Below are 23,887 nucleotides of genomic sequence, written 5' to 3'. Positions count from 1 at the left end.
TGTGTAATGAGACAGGAATAATAAACGATCTCCTAGTAAAAGATCCTCTCGGAATGAGTGGTCACAGTCTGGTTGAATTTGTAATACAGATTGAGGGTGAGGAAGTAGTGTCTCAAACGAGCGTACTATGTTTAAACAAAGGGGACTACAGTGGGATGAGGGCAGAGTTGGCTAAAGTAGACTGGGAACACAGACTAAACGGTGGCACAATTGAGGAACAGTGGAGGACTTTTAAGGAGCTAGGGGGAGTGTTTGCTAGTGCTGTTGGGGAGGATTTAAACTAATATGGCAGGGGGATGGGAACCAATGCAGGGAGACAGAGGGAAACAAAAAGGAGGCAAAAGTAAAAGACAGAAAGGAGATGAGGAAAAGTGGAGGGCAGAGAAACCCAAGGCAAAGAACAAAAAGGGCCACTGTACAGCAAAATTCTAAAAGGACAAAGGGTGTTAAAAAAACAAGCCTGAAGGCTTTGTGTCTTAATGAAAGGAATATCCGCAATAAGGGGGATGAATTAACTGTGCAAATAGATGTTAACAAATATGATGTGATTGGGATTACGGAGACGTGGCTCCAGGATGATCAGGGCTGGGAACTCAACATCCAGGGGTATTCAACATTCAGGAAAGATAGAATAAAAGGAAAATGAGGTGGGGTAGCATTGCTGGTTAAGGAGGAAATTAAGGCAATAGTTCGGAAGGACATTAGCTTGAATGATGTGGAATCTATATGGGTAGAGCTGCAGAATACCAAAGGGCAAAAAACGTTAGTGGGAGTTGTGTACAGACCTCCAAACAGTAGTAGTGATGTTGGGGAGGGCATCAAACATGAAATTAGGGGTGCGTGCAATAAAGGTGCAGCAGTTATAATGGGTGACTTTAATATGCACATAGATTGGGTTAACCAAACTGGAAGCAATACGGTGGAGGAGGATTTCCTGGAGTGCATAAGGGATGGTTTTTTAGACCAATATGTCGAGGAACCAACTAGGGGGGAGGCCATCTTAGACTGGGTGTTGTGTAATGAGAGAGGATTAATTAGCAATCTCGTTGTGCGAGACCCCTTGGGGAAGAGTGACCATAATATGGTGGAATTCTGCATTAGGATGGAGAATGAAACAGTTAATTCAGAGACCATGGTCCAGAACTTAAAGAAGGGTAACTTTGAAGGTGTGAGGCGTGAATTGGCTAGGATAGATTGCCGAATGATACTGAAGGGGTTGACTGTGGATGGGCAATGGCAGACATTTAGAGACCGCATGGATGAACTACAACAATTGTACGTCCCTGTCTGGCGTAAAAATAAAAAAGGGAAGGTGGCTCAACCGTGGCTATCAAGGGAAATCAGGGATAGTATTAAAGCCAAGGAAGTGGCATACAAATTGGCCAGAAATAGCAGCGAACCCGGGGACTGGGAGAAATTTAGAACTCAGCAGAGGAGGACAAAGGGTTTGATTAGGGCAGGGAAAATGGAGTACGAGAAGAAGCTTGCAGGGAACATTAAGACGGATTGCAAAAGTTTCTATAGATATGTAAAGAGAAAAAGGTTAGTAAAGACAAACGTAGGTCCCCTGCAGTCAGAATCAGGGGAAGTCATAACGGGGAACAAAGAAATGGCGGACCAATTGAACAAGTACTTTGGTTCGGTATTCACTGAGGAGGACACAAACAACCTTCCGGATATAAAAGGGGTCGGAGGGTCTAGTAAGGAAGAGGAACTGAGGGAAATCCTTAGTCGGGAAATTGTGTTGGGGAAATTGATGGGATTGAAGGCCGATAAATCCCCAGGGCCTGATGGACTGCATCCCAGAGTATTTAAGGAGGTGGCCTTAGAAATAGTGGATGCATTGACAGTCATTTTCCAACATTCCATTGACTCTGGATCAGTTCCTATGGAGTGGAGGGTAACCAATGTAACCCCACTTTTCAAAAAAGGAGGGAGAGAGATAACACGGAATTATAGACCGGTCAGCCTGACATCGGTAGTGGGTAAAATGATGGAATCAATTATTAAGGATGTCATAGCAGTGCATTTGGAAAGAGGTGATATGATAGGTCCAAGTCAGCATGGATTTGTGAAAGGGAAATCATGCTTGACAAATCTTCTGGAATATTTTGAGGATGTTTCCAGTAGAGTGGACAAGGGAGAACCAGTTGATGTGGTATATTTGGACTTTCAGAAGGCTTTCGACAAGGTCACACACAAGAGATTAATGTGCAAAGTTAAAGCACATGGGATTGGGGGTAGTGTGCTGACATAGATTGAGAACTGGTTGTCAGACAGGAAGCAAAGAGTAGGAGTAAATGGGGACTTTTCAGAATGGCAGGCAGTGACTAGTGGGGTACCGCAAGGTTCTGTGCTGGGGCCCCAGCTGTTTACATTGTACATTAATGATTTAGACGAGGGGATTAAATGTAGTATCTCCAAATTTGCGGATGACACTAAGTTGGGTGGCAGTGTGAGCTGCAAGGAGGATGCTATGAAGCTGCAGAGCGACTTGGATAGGTTAGGTGAGTGGGCAAATGCATGGCAGATGAAGTATAATGTGGATAAATGTGAGGTTTTCCACTTTGGTGGTAAAAACAGAGAGACAGACTATTATCTGAATGGTGACAGATTAGGAAAAGGGGAGGTGCAACGAGACCTGGGTGTCATGGTACATCAGTCATTGAAGGTTGGCATGCAGGTACAGCAGGCGGTTAAGAAAGCAAATGGCATGTTGGCCTTCATAGCGAGGGGATTTGAGTACAGGGGCAGGGAGGTGTTGCTACAGTTGTACAGGGCCTTGGTGAGGCCACACCTGGAGTATTGTGTACAGTTTTGGTCTCCTAACCTGAGGAAGGACATTCTTGCTATTGAGGGAGTGCAGCGAAGGTTCACCAGACTGATTCCCGGGATGGCGGGACTGACCTATCAAGAAAGACTGGATCAACTGGGCTTGTATTCACTGCAGTTCAGAAGAATGAGAGGGGACCTCATAGAAACGTTTAAAATTCTGACGGGGTTAGACAGGTTAGATGCAGGAAGAATGTTCCCAATGTTGGGGAAGTCCAGAACCAGGGGACACAGTCTAAGGATAAGGGGGAAGCCATTTAGGACCGAGATGAGGAGGAATTTCTTCACCCAGAGAGTGGTGAACCTGTGGAATTCTCTACCACAGAAAGTTGTTGAGGCCAATTCACTAAATATATTCAAAAAGGAGTTAGATGAAGTCCTTACTACTCGGGGAATCAAGGGGTATGGTGAGAAAGCAGGAATGGGGTACTGAAGTTGCATGTTCAGCCATGAACTCATTGAATGGCGGTGCAGGCTAGAAGGGCCGAATGGCCTACTCCTGCACCTATTTTCTATGTTTCTATGAGCTCTTTCATAGTGCTCAACAAAAATATATACCAGTGAAAAAGAAGGGCGGTAAGAGAAGGGATAACCAGCCGTGGATAATCAAGGAAATAAAGGAGAGCATCAAATTAAAAACCAATGCGTATAAGGTGGCCAAGGTTAGTGGGAAACTAGCGATTGGTAAAATTTTAAAAGACAGCAAAGAATGACTAAGAAAGCAATAAAGAAAGGAAAGATAGATTACGAAAGTAAACTTGCGCAAAACATAAAAACAGATAGTAAAAGCTTTTATAGATATATAAAACGGAAGAGAGTGACTAAATTAAATGTTGGTCCCTTAGAAGATGAGAAGGGGGATTCAATAATGGGAAATGTGGAAATGGCTGAGACCGTAAACAATTATTTTGCTTTGGTCTTCACAGTGGAAGACACAAAAACCATGCCAAAAATTGCTGGTCACGGGAATGTGGGAAGGGAGGACCTTGAGACAATTACTATCACTAGGGAGGTAGTGCTGGACAGACTAATGGACTCAAGGTAGACAAGTCCCATGGTCCTGATGAAATGCATTCCAGGGTATTAAAAGAGATGGTGGAAGTTATAGCAGATGCATTCATTATAATCTACCATAATTCTCTGGACTCTGGGGAGGTACCAGCGGATTGGAAAGCAGCTAATGTAATGCCTCTGTTTAAAAAAAAAAGGGGCAGACAAAAGGCAAGTAAATATAGGCCGGTTAGTTTAACATCTGTAGTGGGGAAAATGCTTGAAGCTATCATTAAGGAAGAAATAGCCGGACATCTAGATAGGAATAGTGCAATCAAGCAGACGCAACATGGATTCATGAAGGGAAAATCATGTTTAACTAATTTACTGGCATTTTTTGAGGATATAACGAGCATGGTGGATAGAGGTGTACCGATGGTGTATTTAGATTTCCAAAAGGCATTCGATAAGGTGCCACAAAAGGTTACTGCAGAAGATAAAGGTACGCGGAGTCAGAGGAAATGTATTAGCATGGATCGAGAATTGGCTGACTAACAGAAAGCAGAATGTCGGGATAAATGGGTCCTTTTCGGATTGGAAATCGATGGTTAGTGGTGTGCCACAGGGATCGATGCTGGGACCACAACTGTTTACAATATACATAGATGACCTGGAAGAGGGGACAGAGTGTAGTGTAACAAAATTTGCAGATGATACAAAGATTAGTGGGAAAGCGGGTTGTGTAGAGGACACAGAGAGGCTGCAAAGAGATTTGGATAGGTTAAGCAAATGGGCTAAGGTTTGGCAGATGGAATACAATGTCAGAAAATGTGAGGTCATCCACCTTGGAAAAAAAACAGTAAAAGGGAATATTATTTGAATGTGGAGAAATTACAACATGCTGCGGTGCAGAAGGATCTGGGGGTCCTTGTGCATGAATCCCAAAAAGTTAGTTTGCAGGTGTAGCAGGTAATCAGGAAGGTGAATGGAATGTTGGCCTTCATTGCGAGAGGGATGGAGTACAAAAGCAGAGAGGTCCTGCTGCAACTGTACAGGGTATTGGTGAGGCCGCACCTGGAGTACTGCGTGCAGTTTTGGTCACCTTACTTAAGGAAGGATATACTATCCTTGGAGTGGGTACAGAGACGATTCACTAGGCTGATTCCGGAGATGAGGGGGTTACCTTATGATGATAGATTGAGTAGACTGGGTCTTTACTCGTTGGAGTTCAGAAGGATGAGGGGTGATCTTATAGAAACATTTAAAATAATGAAAGGGATAGACAAGATAGAGGCAGAGGTTGTTTCCACTGGTTGCGAGACTAGAACTAGGGGGCACAGCCTCAAAATATGGGGGAGATAATTTAAAACCGAGTTGAGAAGGAATTATTTCTCCCAAAGGGTTGTGAATCTGTGAAATTCTCTGCCCAAGGAAGCAGTTGAGGCTAGCTCATTGAATGTATTCACGTCACAGATGGATAGATTTTTAACCAATAAGGGAATTAAGGGTTATGGGGAGCGGGCGGTTAAGTGGAGCTGAGTCCACGGCCAGATCAGCCATGATCTTTTTGAATGGCGGAGCAGGCTCGAGGGGCGAGATGGCCTACTCCTGTTCCTAATTCTTATTTCTCATGTATGTTCTTATGTTAAGCTTTCTCGGAGATTGTCATTACCTGCCACTTGTGTGGTGCGAATGCTACTTGCCACTTAATCAACCAAAGCTTGGATGTTGTTCATGTCTTGCTGCATGCAGGCATGGACTGCTTCATTACCCAAGGAGTTGCATCCAGCAATAAATGTCTCTTTTGTTCTTGGGTAACCAGAACTGGCACAGTACTCAAGATGTAGTCTGAACATGAGTACTGTGCACTTTGAATTTCTAACTTGTACACTACCGTTCTAGTTATATAGTTAAACATTCTCTTGGCATTGTTGATTGCTACTCAGCTTTGGTTGAGCATGTTTAGCAATGCATTTGACTGCTGTTCTAAAACTTCTGTGTTTTTTTTTTAAAACAGATATTCTCCTAAACCCCTCTTTCGGTGATGATAAATTTATGCACACTAGTTACTGATTCACCAGTGGTGTGTTCCTTCACTGTCGCATTTTCCCCCTTCTCTTTCCATCCCACAGAGTTTGTATAGAATGTCAAAATCTCTTGTTTAGGAGGAAACTCATTGAATGTATTCAAGTCACAGATAGATTTTTAACCAAAAAGGGAATTGAGGGTTACGGGGAGCGGGCGGGTAAGTGGAGCTGAGTCCACGGCCAGATCAGCCATGATCTTGTTGAATGGCGGAGCAGGCTCGAGGGGCTAGATGGCCTACTCCTGTTTCTAATTCTTATGTTCTTATGTTCTGCTAACTTCTTGATTGGTCTGTCAGGCTGTATACTTTCCAAGAGTGAAACGGGATGTCTGCTTCTTCCAGACAATCTTTCCTCTTTCCCTCAGACTGGCAACATTTCACACCAGTGTTTCAAAATCTGGTCTTCCAGTTGGACTGTAGTGTTGATATCAGGACTGTTCTTCAAAAATGGTATTTTTAATTATATTTAGATAAAGCCTCAGATGTCAAATAAATTATTTCCATCGATATTAAATGATGTCATTGGTGTAATTTGTTTAAACTACAGGATAACATTCAACGGCAATTTGAAGTGCCCTTTCATCATGTGCCTGTGACCTTCATCCTGTATATAATGTTGTACATTGCTGGGATAACAGTGCTGCTTTATTACCTAGTGGATAACATGATTCAGAAAAGCAGACTCACTCCAAAGAGAACAAAGATCTGGTAAGTTTCCCATCCCTTAATGTATGTAAACAAGCAGCCACAACTTTCTATTTCCCTCCTGTCTCCTTCAAGCAGAAGACTAAGGGCCTAAGTGGTAGAACTGTACATGTTTGTGGCTCAGAAGGAGGTAATTTGGCCTATTGTGTCTATGTTGTCAGTTTGCGAGAGCAATCCACTACATTTCTCCATGGCCACTTTAAATTGTCAAAAGTAGCTTTCTTTGTGGAATATGGAACGTTTGTGAGGGGAGCCTGTCACTTTCCACCTCAACCCACCCCACAAACAGAATTGTCTGGTCATTAACTCATTGCTGTTTGTGGGACCTTACTGTGCAACTTACCTGGTCTGGCCTATGTGTGATTCAAGTCCCACAGTATGTTGTTTCTTAATACTTTTTAGGGCAACTCGGGATTGGCACAAAATGCTGTCTTGCCAGCATTGCCACATCCCAAGATAAATAATTAAAAAATTAGCGTATTTACGTGTACGTTTTAACTGTTATTTATACAACAGTTCTCAGCTGATTAGAGCCCTACTTTCCTGCCTATTTGTAATGTTTTTAATTCATTTTCAAGCTGTGGGCATCATTGGCAAAGCTGGCGATTATTGTCCATCCCTAATTACCATGAGACGGTAGTGCTGGTCTTTGGTGCATTGTAGTGGCTTGCTAGGCTACTTAAGAGGGCAGTTAGGAGTCAATAACATTGGTGTGGGACTGGCATGACATATAAACCAGACCGGGTAAGGAAAGCAGGTTTCCTTTCCTAAAGGACGTTAGCGAGCCAGTCAGGCATTTACGACAATCCGACCGATTCATGGTCACTTATGCTGACACTGGATTTCTTTATTTCCAGATTTTATTTTTTTAAGCTGAATTTAAATTCTTAAACTTCCATGGTGGGATTTCAACTCGCATTTTCTGCAATATTAATCCAGGCCTCTGGATTACTCGTCCAGTATCATAGGGCCCAAGTTTGCCCCCACGAGGTGCGCCGACTTTTTAGAACAAAAACCACGCCTAAAAGTTACCTTGCTATTCTCCCCGCAGTCTGAACGATGCAGGCCCTTGGCGTAGCGCAGCAGAACCAGTGAGGGAGCGGAGTTATGGCCGTGCTGGGTCAACACAGCTGCGGGGGGGGCGGGGCTAGGGCCCAGTGTGTTTGAGTGTCGGCAGCGTTGCGCATGCGCGTTGGAGCGTGCGTGCATGTGCATTGGCTCACTAGCACTGTGGATTACTTGTCCCGGAACATAACCACTGTGGTCCCATTTCCTTATTCTGTTCCATTTGCCAATGTGAGCGGGGAAAGTAGATATAAGTCGGAAGCAAGAGAACCTGACCAGAGGAAAATGTACCAGAGAGAGAAGTAAGTGTTTGCTGTTCCATTAATAATGATTTTAAACTGAGTTTAAAAAGATAGCACCTGCCCTGGCATTCAGTGAACTAACACCTCTGCAATACAGTATCATTCATTGAGCTCAGTAAAAGACAATTTGGGTTTAGCAGCAAGAAAGGAATATTTGGTTTAAGATTGATTTGTGGAGAGAGTTGGATCGATGCTTCACAGAGGAGCCTTTATCGAGGAGACGTGTGAGTGATTATTAAATGCACTGCCCAAGGTTGAGATTGATGCGAAAGACATGGGAATTATTTGGAGATGTGAGAGCAACAAAGGGAACAGGAGCAGCTGAAAATGAGTTAACAAAAGGGAGCAAGGTCGGAAGGGGCGGGAGACAAGGAGATGTTATCTCAATCGATCGTTTAGTATGCGCCCAAAGTCATTCAGGCAAACAGTCAGGTTGACTGAGCAGCCTGAGTGCTCCACATCGATGCCGAGCTGCTCCTGGCTACATTGCTATCACTCAGTCGGGAGTGAGGCCAAACTCCCGTTAACGGGCGCCAACATGGGGTTTTCGCCATGCTTCCGGCAAAGATCTGGCATGGGAACAGGAGCAGCTCTCCCGGTGCTTCTTCTGTGGATCCTGCTCCTACCCCTGGCCGAACGGCTTTGCCGGTGTGTGCTCCAGTCGGCAAGGTAGGACTTTTTATTTCTTATTACATGATTTATTTTTCATTTATTATTATTTATTAATTATGATGGTTTCTATGCTTCTTTATTGTTAAAAGTGAAGTGTTTAATGCTTTGGAAAATCCTCTAACATCCCCACCCCCCCCCCCAATCTCTGGCTACCTGCACTGATTTCTTAAGTCTCCAAGGTTTTTCTGAGCGTACAAAAGTGGACACATACGCTGGCCTAAGTTAGTTTGGAGTAACTTTTCATTGGCTAAACTTGCTTTAATGGCCAAAACAGGCGTAAGTGGCTGGTAACGCCCCCTTTTGGGAAAAAAAAATGAACTAACTCACTTAAACTGGAGTAAACTAAATGGGGAGAATTGCGATTTTTAAGATACTCCTAAAGAAAATAGTTGCTCCAAAAAAATAGGAGCAACTCCTGGGGAAACTTAGGCTCATAACCACTACACTAACACACCAAGTCAAGTTAGGAGTTATATCCGGAACAAAGGTTAAAATGCAAAATTGAATTTATACCATTCCTATAAAATATATTTTGTAAACCGGTTATTTTTGTGACCTCACAAGCGGTGACCTATATAAAAAGTATTCCTTGTCCCCATATAACGTACATGATATGATTGTATTACATTGCTTCTTTAAAGTTAGGAATGCAGAATTTATTTACAACACCATTGCATGATATACAATAACCATTTTGTCATAACCTCTAATAATATCCTGGTATTATGTTCACACTACTGAAACACAACTATACACTTCCAAGTGGCTACCAACATGATTAATTACTTGCCCAAAAAATCAGTCTCTGTAGTGCAGTCACTACAATCACACTTTTTGTGATTGCAGGTTTAAATCCTCGTTGAGGACATTGGAGTTTGCAGAGATTGTCAGTACACCGTATACTAAATATTCTAATCATAGGTTTTAACTGTCTAGTCTAAACCAGTGTTGTCCAATAGAAATCGCTGACTAGCTACAGGTGTGGCTACGGCAACACCGTTTCAGCCACATGCACTCATTTTAATAGAAAACGACTTGCACACAGTACAGGTAAATGTACTTCGTGCATATTTACTTAACACACATCTACCACCAGTATATGCATAACTTTGGCGTCTTTCTGTTTCACCAAAGATTGAAATTCTGGTATGAGGTTATCAGATCCAGCACATCTCAGTGCAGTTTCTAGCTATTTACCCAGCAGCTGCAAGCGGTACTTTGACTTCATCAGAGTGATTGCTGAGAATATTGACTCTCGGCTTTTTGCTTCAGTTCCTGCTCTCTACCAAGGATGCAGTTGGATGCTGTTTGCCCTTTGCCATGATGTGCCTGGTTGGAGCTGTTCATTATTTGTTGGGCTTTTCCTCTGTTGACCTGGAGTGGTTATTCTGATTGGTTGAGCTGACCACAATGACAGCTCCTTTCTCTGAACAATATTGCTGCTGTTTCCATGGTGCTAAAGTGTGTCATTTTCACCCATATTACATACCATTTTAGTAGATAACCAATAATCATATTGAATGGTGGTGCAGGCTTGAAGGGCTGAATGGTCTGCTCCTGCACCTATTTTCTATGTTTCTATAAACAGGAGCCAAGGAAGTAAAGCACAAACACTTTGCTTTTTGTCTTGCCATTTTAATTCACAAGTGCACACAAAAGTTAAAGTACACATGCATACCCTGTGCAAATATGATTATTGAGATCATATGCCCAATTGTGTTTATTACTCATTTTTTATTTTCTAATTAAAACTACAATTAACCACATCTGGATTCCCAATTAGTCACATAAAGCTAGTGGCTAATGTACTGGACAATATTGGTCTAAATCATACACTGCCTAATCTTACCCGGATTTGATCACGAATATTTGACTGTGCTTGTAAACTTCCAATGGCTAAAATATTTTTGATGGAGTTTTGGTGTAGTAATCGAGTGACAAAATGCACATATCTGCATTGAATTGTGTTACAAAATTTGTACAGGTACTTGAAATCAGTCAACATTTTAAGCTGATCACTCTGATATTAGATTTTTTTCTGCAGTGTGTTGCTTCATTGTATATTACAGATGCAAACAAAGTTAAAACAACCCACCGCAATTCTGATCTGTCTCTAATCTGTTTTCAAATGTGTGGTTTAGTCTTGGTCATTGCTGAAGTTATTAGAATTTAACTTCAAATATTTAAAAAAAATGTCTGTAAATATTTTGTATATTATATGGCCCACTGTCACACATGCTTCTGGAAAAACAAACCGTGACCTACAATATGATATCTTCTGCTTGTAACAGAACTGTCCTTGGTGTAGGAGGGAGTTATGTAATGCACTATGTACAGCACAGTTTATTTAGAGTATGCTTTAGGAGCTAAATTAGTTACAATAGTCCACTGTTATTTAAAGTTCTCTATTTTATTCCCTATACCAAGTTCAGCCAGCAAAGAACTCACTTCAGAAGTGAAAGCAAGTCTTCCTCGATTCCGAGGGACTGCCGATGATGATGATGATAAATTGTTTAATGATTTCACATCGGGACTTTTAGATTCTTCACTTAATTTGATTTAAGTAAACCAAAATAGATTTATGTAATTTTATTACTGCAGCGCCATCAATCTCTTAAAACATTCAGTGAATAGACCTTGAAATATATGCAGACTTTTCTTGTAGTACCTTCTCACTGTCACTAGATGTCACCAACACACTTAATATGAGAGAAACCTGACTGGCTCAAAAGACACTCTTAGGGTAATTTTAACCTCCACTGCATGGTCAGTAACCTGGTGAGTGGATTGCCCAACAGTGTAGAACCCGCCTGATGTTTTATTCCATTGATTACACTGCCTCATGGTGAGCGTTGGGTGGATTAGGACTGGAATCTGGAAGAAATTAAATGCACTTCCTGCAGTTGTAGACTGGCTGCTGAAATGTGGTACCAGGCAATCCTCACCGAGTCACCCAAGTGTGATAGTGTTTCACTGTATTTAAGCCAGTCTACCAGATGGTGGGCTTGCAACTTTCCATGATTGGAATCATTTCAGCATCTGTTGCCTGTAAATGGCTGGCAGTTATCAGTGGAACAAATAACACCTTCCATGTTGGTGAAGGTGGAACAGTGACTGAACTATTAGCAGCAGAATGTTGCACCTGCCTGTCAGTTACTGTTTCTAATCTAATCTGTTTGCATATGGAAAAAGTGCATTTAACCTGCCTGCTTCATAATTCATGCTGTATGGAATATAGATCAAGGTTCACATTTTGGAAGTTATTTGACTTGTTTTTTAGACTTTCCTATTAAAATACGTTTTAGATTGTCTATGTTTGTAGAATTTTGACAACCTGGATTTCTTTTAAGTCCCTTTTAAGCAAGTGAGCCATATTTTTTTTAAAAACATTCACTTTCCCAGAATGATGCCCTGTGTATGGAAACCAGACCACTAGTGTATAAAGGCTACTTCTGAGGCTGTATGTTATCCATTTATATACAAATCTGCTGCTGGAAAGGGGAGGGGCAGGTGCAAGGGAAATGGTGGACTTTGACTCCAGTAAAATGTTCATCGCATCCACCACCTTACACATTCACTCCCTCCACCATCGGTGCACCGTGGCTGCAGTGTGTGTCATCTACAAAATGCACTGGAGCAACTCGCCAAGGCTTCTTTGGCAGCACCTACCAAACCCACAACCTCTACCACTTAGAAGGACAAGAGCAGCAGGAGCATGGGAATGCCACCACCTCCAAGTTCCCCTTCAAGTCACACACCATCCTGACTTGGAAATATATCGCCATTCCTTCATTGTTGCTGGCTCAAAATCCTGAAACTCCCTCCCTCACATCACTGGGAGTACCTTCACCACACTGACTCTAGTGGTTCCAGAAGAACATAAGAAAATAAGAAATAGGAGCAGGAGTAGGCCTGATCATCGATCTCAACTCGACTTTCCTGCCCAATCTCCATAATCCCTTGATTCCCTAGACTCCCAAAATCTATCTATCTCAGACTTGAATGTATTCAGAGTCTTGGCATCCATAGCCCTCTGAGGCAGAGAATTCCAAAGATTCACAACCCTCTGAGTGAAGAAATTCTTCCTCATCTCTGTCCGCTTACCACCACCTGCTTAATGGCAATTGGGGATGGACAATAAATGCTGGCCTTGCTGACGATGCCCACATCCCAGGAACAATTTTTTTTTTTAATTGCTAAACCAGTGTTAACTGATTTATCCCGGGTGTGTCTCAGTAGAAAGGGATTAGATGCACCACTGATTTTTTTGGTTTGGTCATATACCATGGATTATGTAACAGATATGTAGCTTGACAACAGTACGAGATGTTGAGGCAGTCTGCACTAACAAAGGAATCCACAGCTTGACCACTTCATTGATAGAACCTGGATCATATATTGCTTAAAAAATATCCACACACTATGCGCATTATGTTAACACTATTGCATGACGGTTGCGATCAACATTGACAGGTTAGAGCACCTTAATAAAGGGCACTGTCCGATGTCACTATTATAATGCTGTCTGTTGGAAAACCATTCATGTTTGTCATTATAAGAAATGTATTTGCTCTTTTAAATAGGTTGACTCTGCTGGTGGTTACTGCGTCCTGGACCTTTCTTATGATGAAGCTGCTGGTTGCTGCACACCACTTAGAACGTGCAATTGAAGGAACAGTGTACAGATTGTTAGAAGAACTGGTGAGGCACATGGTTTATCACTTCATAGACTTTAACTTACATACAAATGCTACCGAGACAAATTCTGCACTTTTTATGAATATTTGAAATAATAAACATTGGAACATAAAACAATCCAGAGCAAGCACAATTCAGCCCTTCGAACCTACTCTGTCCCCAGTCCATGTATAATTATTAGTTCAGAAACTCCTCCTGACTTGTTGATTCTCTATTTGAGGGAACACCAGTTCCTTTCCTTGGGAGAATAAAATCATGCAGTGCTGTTAAATATCTCTACAACATTGAATTCTACATCTCAACAGACACCGATGGAACTCCTTTGTAGAAGTGCTAATTGATCTTGAATCAACTACCTTCTCTGAGTTTGGATGTGTAATAGATATATTTCTAAATAGAAAATATGGGCTCAATTTTCTCCAATTGAGGGAACTGAACTGCCAGCCACATCCACTTGTATAAGGTATGAGAACCCTTAGGCTATACAGCAGCTTCAAAAGAAGCAGCAGTGGGGGAGAGGGAAAGAGAGAGGGTTGCTGGAAGCCGAGCGATTCTGCCGGCTGCGCTCAGACTCTCGAGCCCGGTAAGGAGATGTTTGGTGGTGAGGTGGTACTTTGAAAATCATCAAAAATTCAAGAATTGCATTCGATTTCATTACCCCAAATGTCTTAATTCATGTTCTAAGCAAGCCTATTGCGCATGCACAAACCAGGGTGTGGTCCATACTAGGGCGTCCACCTTGAGGAGAGAGAGGAAAGAAGGTATGAGTGCTTTGTCTTGCTGTTTTGAGCTTCTTGCAAAGCTACACTTAAATTATGGGGGCAATATTGACAATGCCATACCTTGTGCAAGCCTTCTGCATGATGGTGCTGCGGAGGAGAAGATTGATTCGGCATCATCTCATGAGGAACCTCAGAACATGTAGGATGATGGGCAGGAGGCCTTATCCACATCGGGTATATCGAGACAGGTGTTCATACCTGCACCTGAGTGATGCAAACTGTGTCAGATGGCTGCGTTTCCACAAAGAAGTTGTAACCGAGATCTGTGAGTTAATAAAAGCAGACCTGCACCCTAGAATCGTCAGGCGGATTGCTTTGTCAGTTTAAGTAAAGGTTATAGCTGCACTTTCATTTTATGCATCTGGATCATTCCAGGCCACAACACTGCACCATTTCTCAACATGCAGCACATATCTGCATATGGCAGGTGACTGCTGCACTATATGCCCGGAGGAATGACTACATAAAATTCCCCATGTCCGCCCAGGCAATGCATGACAGGGCTGTGGACTTCTCCAGGATTGCTGGCTTCCCAAAGGTGCAGGGCTACATTGATTGTACCCACATTGCCTCACGAGAACCTTTTGGAGGATTCTGAGATGTACAGGAACAGAAAAGGCTTCCACTCCGTGAATGTGCAGCTCGTTGTGACGACATGCATCGCATCATGTCAGTTGATGCAAGATACCCTAAGAACATCCATGATGCATTCATCCTACTCGAGAGTGCTAAATCTGCCATGTTTCAGCAGCAGCCAGAAGGGCAGGTCTGGCTGCTGGGGAACAAAGGATATGGCCTCGCCACCTGGCTCATGATGCCCCTACGTGTGACCCGGACAGAAGCTGACCGGGGAATACAACATGGCGCACATTGCGATGCGCAGCGTAATAGAAACCATTGGCATCTTGAAGCAGCGTTTCCGATGCCTGGACCATTCCGGAGGCAACTTGCAATACTCCCCTGAGATTGTCGGTCAGTTCACTATTGTGTGCTGCATGCTGCACAACTAAGCCATCATGAGACAGCAGCAGCTGGTAGAAGACGACCCACCTGAGGTGAGAGTGGCTGATGATAATGATGAGGAAGATGCAGATGACGAGGAGGAGGAGGAGGACGATGATGAGGAAGCCATGCAACTATCTGAACCCAGAGCATGACGGCGAAGGAGGGCGGGCCGTCGTGCCCCTTTAATGATTGCTCGAGCCTTGTGCCAGCAGCTCATCCGTGAATGCTTTGCTGCCTGAAGGCTCAGCGGCAACTGTTCCAAATGGACCATGTTTACTGTTTGGACCTTTTCCATAATGTTGTGTTAATGGAACAAATAATAGAAATGATTCTTTAGTTCAAAAAGTTGTGTTAATAATTGAACAAATAATGTAAATGATTCAGTTATAATTTAAAATATATTTTATTCAAAAGTTTAACACTTGTTTGTACTTAACTTTAATAAAAATATTCTTGTATCAAACTTTAAAGTTTTCAGTTAAGATCACTTACAAACTTTTAAACTTGTAAATTTACATCACTTACAAAAAACGTTTAATTTGAGAACAGTTACAACAGTACCAACAACAATGATAATAATAACAGCAGCAGAAAAGAAAGGCTGCACCCATCTCTCCTCCACCTTATTCGAAGACCACCCGCTGTGCTTGGTCTTGGTGACTCCATCCCCGCCCGCAGGCAGTAGCACAGCTTTTCTCTGGTTGATACCAAGTTATTCTTTCGAGCATCTCAGGTAATGCGCACTTCTTGATGGGGGGCATGGGAAGGAGGTAATGTGGAAGGCCCAGCTTGGGCCTCTTCAGAGGTTGGTCTGGGGATTGGAGTGGGAGTGGCAATTGATTCAGTCAATGGCCGTGGGGTCTGGGCGTGTCCCTCATTGCAGCAGCTACCTCTGACATTTCTTCCCTCATGTGCCCTGACAGTGTCTCACCTACCTGCGACATTCCCTCCCTCATATTCACCGACAGTATATCAGCTACCTGCGACATTCTATCCCTAATGTGCCCAGACAGTGTTCCCATTTCTTGCGAGAGTATTGTTAACTTCTCCTGACAGTCCCGATACCTCATCACCCACCCCACTGATGGTGTCCAGGAGTGATCGTGTAAGGTCATAGAAACATAGAAAATACGTGCAGGAGTAGGCCATTCGGCCCTTCTAGCCTGCACCGCCATTCAATGAGTTCATGGCTGAACATGCAACTTCAGTACCCCATTCCTGCTTTCTCGCCATACCCCTTGATCCCCCTAGTAGTAAGGACTTCATATAACTCCTTTTTGAATATATTTAGTGAATTGACCTCAACAACTTTCTGGGGTAGAGAATTCCACAGGTTCACCACTCTGGGTGAAGAAGTTCCTCCTCATCTCGGTCCTAAATGGCTTGCCCCTTATCCTTAGACTGTGACCCCTGGTTCTGGACTTCCCCAACATTGGGAACATTCTTCCTGCATCTAACCTGTCTAAACCCGTCAGAATTTTAAACGTTTCTATGAGGTCCCCTCTCATTCTTCTGAACTCCAGTGAATACAAGCCCAGTTGATCCAGTCTTTCTTGATAGGTCAGTCCCGCCATCCCGGGAATCAGTCTGGTGAACCTTCGCTGCACTCCCTCAATAGCAAGAATGTCCTTCCTCAGGTTAGGAGACCAAAACTGTACACAATACTCCAGGTGTGGCCTCACCAAGGCCCTGTACAACTGTAGCAACACCTCCCTGCCCCTGTACTCAAATCCCCTCGCTATGAAGGCCAACATGCCATTTGCTTTCTTAACCGCCTGCTGTACCTGCATGCCAACCTTCAATGACTGATGTACCATGACACCCAGGTCTCGTTGCACCTCCCCTTTTCCTAATCTGTCACCATTCAGATAATAGTCTGTCTCTCTGTTTTTACCACCAAAGTGGATAACCTCACATTTATCCACATTATACTTCATCTGCCATACATTTGCCCACTCACCTAACCTATCCAAGTCACTCTGCAGCCTCATAGCATCCTCCTCGCAGCTCACACTGCCACCCAACTTAGTATCATCCGCAAATTTGGAGATACTACATTTAATCCCCCTCGTCTAAATCATTAATGTACAGTGTAAACAGCTGGGGCCCCAGCACAGAACCCCACTAGTCACTGCCTGCCATTCTGAAAAGTCCCCATTTACTCCTACTCTTTGCTTCCTGTCTGACAACCAGTTCTCAATCCATGTCAGCACACTACCCCCAATCCCATGTGCTTTAACTTTGCACATTAATCTCTTGTGTGGGACCTTGTCGAAAGCCTTCTGAAAGTCCAAATATACCACATCAACTGGTTCTCCCTTGTCCACTCTACTGGAAACATCCTCAAAAAATTCCAGAAGATTTGTCAAGCATGATTTCCCTTTCACAAATCCATGCTGACTTGGACCTATCATGTCACCTCTTTCCAAATGCACTGCTATGACATCCTTAATAATTGATTCCATCACTTTACCCACCACCGATGTCAGGCTGACCGGTCTATAATTCCCTGTTTTCTCTCTCCCTCCTTTTTTAAAAAGTGGGGTTACATTGGCTACCCTCCACTCGATAGGAACTGATCCAGAGTCAATGGAATGTTGGAAAATGACTGTCAATGCATCCGCTATTTCCAAGGTTACCTCCTTAAGTACTCTGGGATGCAGTCCATCAGGCCCTGGGGATTTATCGGCCTTCAATCCCATCAATTTCCCCAACACAATTTCCCGACCAATAAGGATTTCCCTCAGTTCCTCCTCCTTACTAGACCCTCTGACCCCTTTTATATCCGGAAAGTTGTTTGTGTCCTCCTTAGTGAATACCGAACCAAAGTACTTGTTTAATTGGTCTGCCATTTCTTTGTTCCCCGTTATGACTTCCCCTGATTCTGACTGCAGGAAACCTACGTTTGTCTTTACTAACCTTTTTCTCTTTACATATCTATAGAAACTTTTGCAGTACGTTTTAATGTTCCCTGCAAGCTTCTTCTCGTACTCCATTTTCCCTGCCCTAATCAAACCCTTTGTCCTCCTCTGCTGAGTTCTAAATTTCTCCCAGTCCCCTGGTTCGCTGCTATTTCTGGCCAATTTGTATGCCACTTCCTTGGCTTTAATACTATCCCTGATTTCCCTTGATAGCCATGGTTGAGCCACCTTCCCTTTTTTATTTTTACGCCAGGTCAATGCTCTCCCCACTCATTGCCATCATTTGAACCACATCTGTTACATCCTGCACCTCAGGAGAGTGCTGTCGAGCTCTCCTTCCCCTCCTCACCCTGGGTGTGGCTCGCTGCGTCCCACTGGGACCCGCAGCCTCGGACAGTGTGAAACCATGAAATGTCCCAACGTTCGTCCCACTCGGGAAAGGGGCTGGCACCTCCTCCAGAGTGAGTACAACAGTGGGGGCTTCATCCACCCCCTCTCCCTCACCATTGTCCTCACCCCCATGCTCTTGGTCTGGAAGATGGGATTGGTAAATGTTTTCTTCAGGCTCGTCCACGTCTGAATCTTCTGCATCGGCTTCATCCTCATCGGAGTTGGCCTCAAGTTCTGCAAAATATAACAGAACAGACAAATGGTTAGCAGCAGAGGAGGGGGCAGGGTGGGTGGCATGAGTACCCTCACACAGCACAGACAGCAGGCTCATTTGAAGGACCATGATGAATGGTAGCATCAACTGAAGCGTAGCTGATGGAGAAATCCCCATGAACCGAAGCATGGCTAGCCCACACAGTATTTAACTTTTAGCAAAGCCAGACTGTGGAATGTGCAGGACTTGCCCTTTCCCAGCTTGTGCAGTGGTGGTTGCTTTTCTCCAGGCAGGACCCATCAAAGCAGTGACCCTGTCTTCCAAGGGTGTCAGTGGGTACAGATTTGCTGGGCCTACTCCTGTTCGAATGCTTTCCCTTTTGATGTGTGCCACCTTCCTCTGCAAAGGTGAAAATATAACACTTTTTTTGAGAGGGTGTCTTTCTGCTGGGTGGGACATATACAGCTGGTCACATTTACAATTGCAATTCCAGTGAATAAATGAAAATATTACTTACACTAACTACTTGACCAAGGTCCTGCCACTTTTTGCAATGGCCTCCGGACCTCGGGGTGATCACCATTGCACAGTAATCTTGTGCAAGTTGGTTCTAGCGTTTCTTCATTTCTTTTGGTGAAACTTTTATTTGACCTCTGCTGGTGTCCAGCTCGTGCCATCTAGCCTCAATTACAGTAACTAGTGCCTCCACTTCCTCTTGTGAGAAATTCTTAGTCTTTGAGCCGCATTGCATATTGCAGCTCTGATTTTTTTTTTTCCCCCACTGAGAATTAAAGTTCTCACGCTCTTTAAAAATGGCCGAATGCAGACCAGGTGGTGTACTGGGCATGCGCGCCTATAGCAGTCACGTAAAAAATGTCTTTTTTTTTCGCACATGCGCAGAAGGGGCAACATTTTTTTCCGGCACAGCCATTAGGCTCCACCCCCCCAAAGCTAAAGGACAGGCTGCGCGGCACCAATTTCAAAAATTAGAACGGGGAAACTTTCAAGTTATTTTTTGAGAGTCGTCGGTGCCAAAAGAAACGGGCGGAACTTTTGAAATACGGCAAAAAACGGCATTGGGGAAAATTGAGCCCACGATCTAGTGAGTAGTTGGTAATACATGTGTGTGTCAGTCTTCATGGTGCCTTTAGATTAAAAGTGTATTGCTGGAAAGCCAGATCAGAATGTGGATTTTGTGCAGGTACAATGCATCTGAAATCTCACTCTCCCATTGATTCTCAAAGGCTGTGGAATGTAGAAAGTTTGGCTTTCATTTTTTTGGTAACTTTAATGAAACTTAATTTACCATTTTAATGAGCTGCCACAGAAAGAAGGGTCCATGTTGACGCTATAAGATTGAGACAGCTATAATGAGAACAAGCAACACCATTTTTAAAAAAAACACTTGGGAGGAAGCTAAAGCTGGTGACATAAAGGACCACAGTGCAGTGTAAAAATAGCACCGGATTCAAGTCGATGATGCAAAAAAAACTATATTTAGACTACTACAGTGATCTTAAAATGAACCAGGAGTTCAGTTTTGCACGGTAACACCCACGGTCTTAGTCTAATTCTGGTGCGTGGCACAGGGTATGCCTAGAAAAAGGGGAGAAACTTTACAGAATGGATTAAATTGCACACCCTCATTCCTGTGCAATATTTGTTCTAATTTTGGCCTCTTGCATCGTGATCTTAATAGAATTAAATGAATCTATCAAACCTGAAATAATGGTTTACAGTCAGAATTAAGTTCTCCATTTTAATAAGTGTATAAATAAATATTCTCTATGCATTACACTATTTTCTTTCACCTTCAGTTATCACTGTTGTACTAATCTGAGCAGCACAGAGAGACTTATTTCGTCATGTCTAACTTGCATTGCCCTGGATTATACTGTGCAACTACAATTAATGATCTTGCTTCCTCTGAAACTCTGAACACCAGTGCATCTCTCATTTGCACCTATGTGCCTCTAACTTCTTCAGTCTCTCTGGTTGAATCAAGTGGTGTGCAGCTTCAGTCCTGTTTGATTTTAAGCTGAGCTTAAAATCTCATGCCTGATCCTGACCCTGACCTATCTTAATTCCACCCATGCTAAAACCCTTTTCTGCATCTTCACTGCAATAAGAATTTATTTCTCAAATGCACGCTTCACTGGCTTCCCCATCTCCACGCTTTAGCTACTCTTCGGCCCAAGTTCCCAGCCACACACACACACACACCCATGTCCCCTTTTTTTTTGTTCTCTGGATGTGGGCAATGGAGGCAAGGTTGCTCGTTCCACTGCTGAGAAGCTGCTGGTGTGCCTTCTGCGTGAACCACTAGTGTCTATGTGGTAATGTTGCTCCCACAATGGCGTTAGGTTGGGAATTTCAGGATATTGACACAGCAACAATGAAAGAACGGTAATATACGTCCAAGTCAGGATGTTGGGTGATTTGGGGAGCTTGGAGGCAATGGAGTTCCCACAGCATTGCTGCTCTTATCTTTCTTCATGGTAGAGGTCGCAGGGGAGGGAGGTGCTGTTGTAGTATTCTTGGTGAATTGCTGCGGTGCATCCTGCAGATCAAACGTACTGCAGCCATAGTGCGCCAGTGATGTAGGGAGCTGGCATGGAGTCCAGTGGCAGGGCCACTGATCAAGTGAACTGCTCTGACCAGGATTATGTCTTTCCCAACCATCACTATGCCTCAGCAAATTAATTTCAAGATTTACTCCCACAATGCTTGAGGTAGCAGTTTTGTCACCAGTTAGACCTTATTTGGGGCCGTTATCACAGACCAGCCTAGCGTTGAGATTGGTCTTGATGCTGGACAGCGTGAAGCATTATGTTCCAGTCACGGCACTGATTTGTTGAGCATTGAGTCGAAGTGACTGAGAACCTTGCCTTGTCCCTCAGTACCTGTCTCCGGCCACATCTTCGGACCAGAATGACCTAGCAACACGCACACTACTAGCCTATGGGGACAGATGTGTGGTAGTTGATAGTAAATAGTTACAGTGGGGTTTTGATGTGTTTGGTGATGTTCTTGTGTGATTTGGATTGTGCTGTATTTCATATTTAGCTGATGTACTGGAATTCCTGTTATTCTATCACCAGGTTATTACTTTGAGTAGACTAAGTGGGGCCCATATGGAGTCAGATTCAATGCCTTATGATTTTCATAAATTTGCATTGTTATGGATTTAAAACCCACAACAAAGACAAATTATCCCATGGAAGTAAGCCTTCCTCTGCAAAAATGGAAGGAAGCTTCATTTTTAAGCTGTGATGATGTAAACTAATCAATATGTGTTGCACAATTTCAGGCCGATCTAGCAGTAACGGGCTATGATCTTCGCAGCTACCATGACATTGTCACCTATTGGCGATTCCGATGCCTTCCTCCAACAAGCCGTGGGATTTTGAACATATTCGGATTAATAAAAGTCCACGATGTCTCCTTTTACTTTCAATACTACAGCCTGCCAGTGATTACTGCATTGTGCACACCAGTTATTAAACTATTACTTGCATTGAAGACTATCTACAGCTGGCCATGTGTCTGCTAAATGGACTGTTGCAAATTTAACTTCTTCCAAATCAGATTGTAGAGCTATTCAGAGATGTGAGGTCTATGCCATATTAAGAATTTATGTAACTGATTTTATGATCAATTTTTGTATTCTGAATTATTGGATATTTCTTGTTTTGCAAACAACTAGAACTTGATATTGGTGTCAAATTGTAACTAATTCTAGAACAGACATCTCAGTCTTATTATTCTCTAGCTGCTCTGTATAACTAGCTTGTTATAAAGTAATGTAACGTTTTTTATCTGGACTAGCATTTTGACTTGTTTTACACCAATATTTGTGCAAAAGATTTAGGAATGCCGTTTTAAACGAGTCTTGACTTTAGAATGATTTAGATACAAATGGGTATAATCATGTATTGCTCATTACATAGGAACAGGAATAGGCCATTCAGTCCCTTGAGCCTGCACTGCCATTCAATTAGATTGTGGCTAAACTGTACCTCAACTTCACTTACCCACTTTTGCTCCATATAAAATAGTACGCCCTCCAACTTACTGTGTAAAATACAGTGGGGTTGATAATGCCATTGCAAGTGCTCCTTGTACTGAAATTCATTAAGGCCATGCAATTTATTTAAATTAGAGCTGCTCCTGCTAATGCAACTGGAGTGCCTGAGCAGTTGCAGTTGCTTAGTCACAAATGAATTTGCCCTCCCCACCATGTGCTATAGGGGATGAATGCTATTGCTTCCATATCATTTCCAAGTGTGACACAGAAATTTGCATTTGACTGGCATATGAAGTGTGATGGACGGGAAGTACATGCATTTTTTTTACATGATATTAGCAAATCTCCACTTTGCTGGTTATGGCAAGTTAGAGGATGTGCCATTTTGCTGGTTCTAGAGTTCTTTTCATTCTTAAACCTTTGTGTCACATTTAAAAGTATAAATGGTGATAATTTTCTGTCCATCACACTTCAAGTATGTATAGTAGATATACCTATTTTATTTTATACATAAGCCTGAGTACCTGAGCCATTCAGACCAGGAAGGTACAAGTTTCAATCCCTGGTCTGTGCTGAATTAGCTGATCTTCGCGAGGGAGCGCTACAATTAACCTTAGCCACTTGGGTTAGGGAATGGACAAATCAGCCAGTGTTTCTACTCGAGATTGCTATTCAGTGATTCTTGCTGGTGATGTATATGTGGACAACCGATGCGGGAAAGATGAGTTCATTTGTAACATTCCTTGCAGTTGAATAGTCTGCTGATGCACACAGCAAAATGGGAAGCTAGATAGTGAAAGAAGATCTGTTGACACTGCAAATTTTGTAGCAGTATAATAAGCCAGTAGTGAGAACCTTAATTATCTTGTATCTGTAATATGCTAGTATAAAATTGTATGATGAATATAAAAGACTTGTTACATAAACTTACAATTTAACTGATTTTAAGACTTGTGTCCAACTTTTACACCATGATGAATTTTGCATTAGTTAACTGTTTTAATACACAATTATTCTCAAGACTTCCAGCTTTCAGTTGTAACTTCAAGGCAAATAGGCCAGATGTGAACTAGCTCCAATACGATTGAGTCAAGGAATGTGTTAGACATAACCTCTTTACGGCTATCTGATCACTTTAATTATAATCAGGTTTGAGTGCAACACAATATGGTGGTTATATTGTGTTTAATCAAAGTTT

The 23,887-nt window shown here is 42.8% G+C and overlaps 1 protein-coding gene across 1 annotated transcript in view; it reads left to right on the top strand.

Annotated features, from left to right (window-relative positions):
* The window catches only part of LOC139279056 (uncharacterized), a 60,865-nt gene extending 37,234 nt beyond the window's left edge, over window positions 1-23,631 (top strand). The window contains exons 7-9 of the mRNA XM_070898384.1: window positions 6,456-6,616; window positions 13,236-13,353; window positions 21,973-23,631. Coding sequence (XP_070754485.1) covers window positions 6,456-6,616; window positions 13,236-13,353; window positions 21,973-22,215 — 522 coding nt within the window. The 3' untranslated portion in view covers window positions 22,216-23,631. The remainder of the gene's footprint in view (window positions 1-6,455; window positions 6,617-13,235; window positions 13,354-21,972) is intronic.
* Window positions 23,632-23,887: the final 256 nt, after the last annotated feature.

The sequence above is a fragment of the Pristiophorus japonicus genome, chromosome 1 (genome assembly GCF_044704955.1).
Source record: "Pristiophorus japonicus isolate sPriJap1 chromosome 1, sPriJap1.hap1, whole genome shotgun sequence".
NCBI lineage: Eukaryota > Metazoa > Chordata > Chondrichthyes > Pristiophoridae > Pristiophorus > Pristiophorus japonicus.
This window is presented reverse-complemented; position numbering and strand designations above follow the sequence as displayed.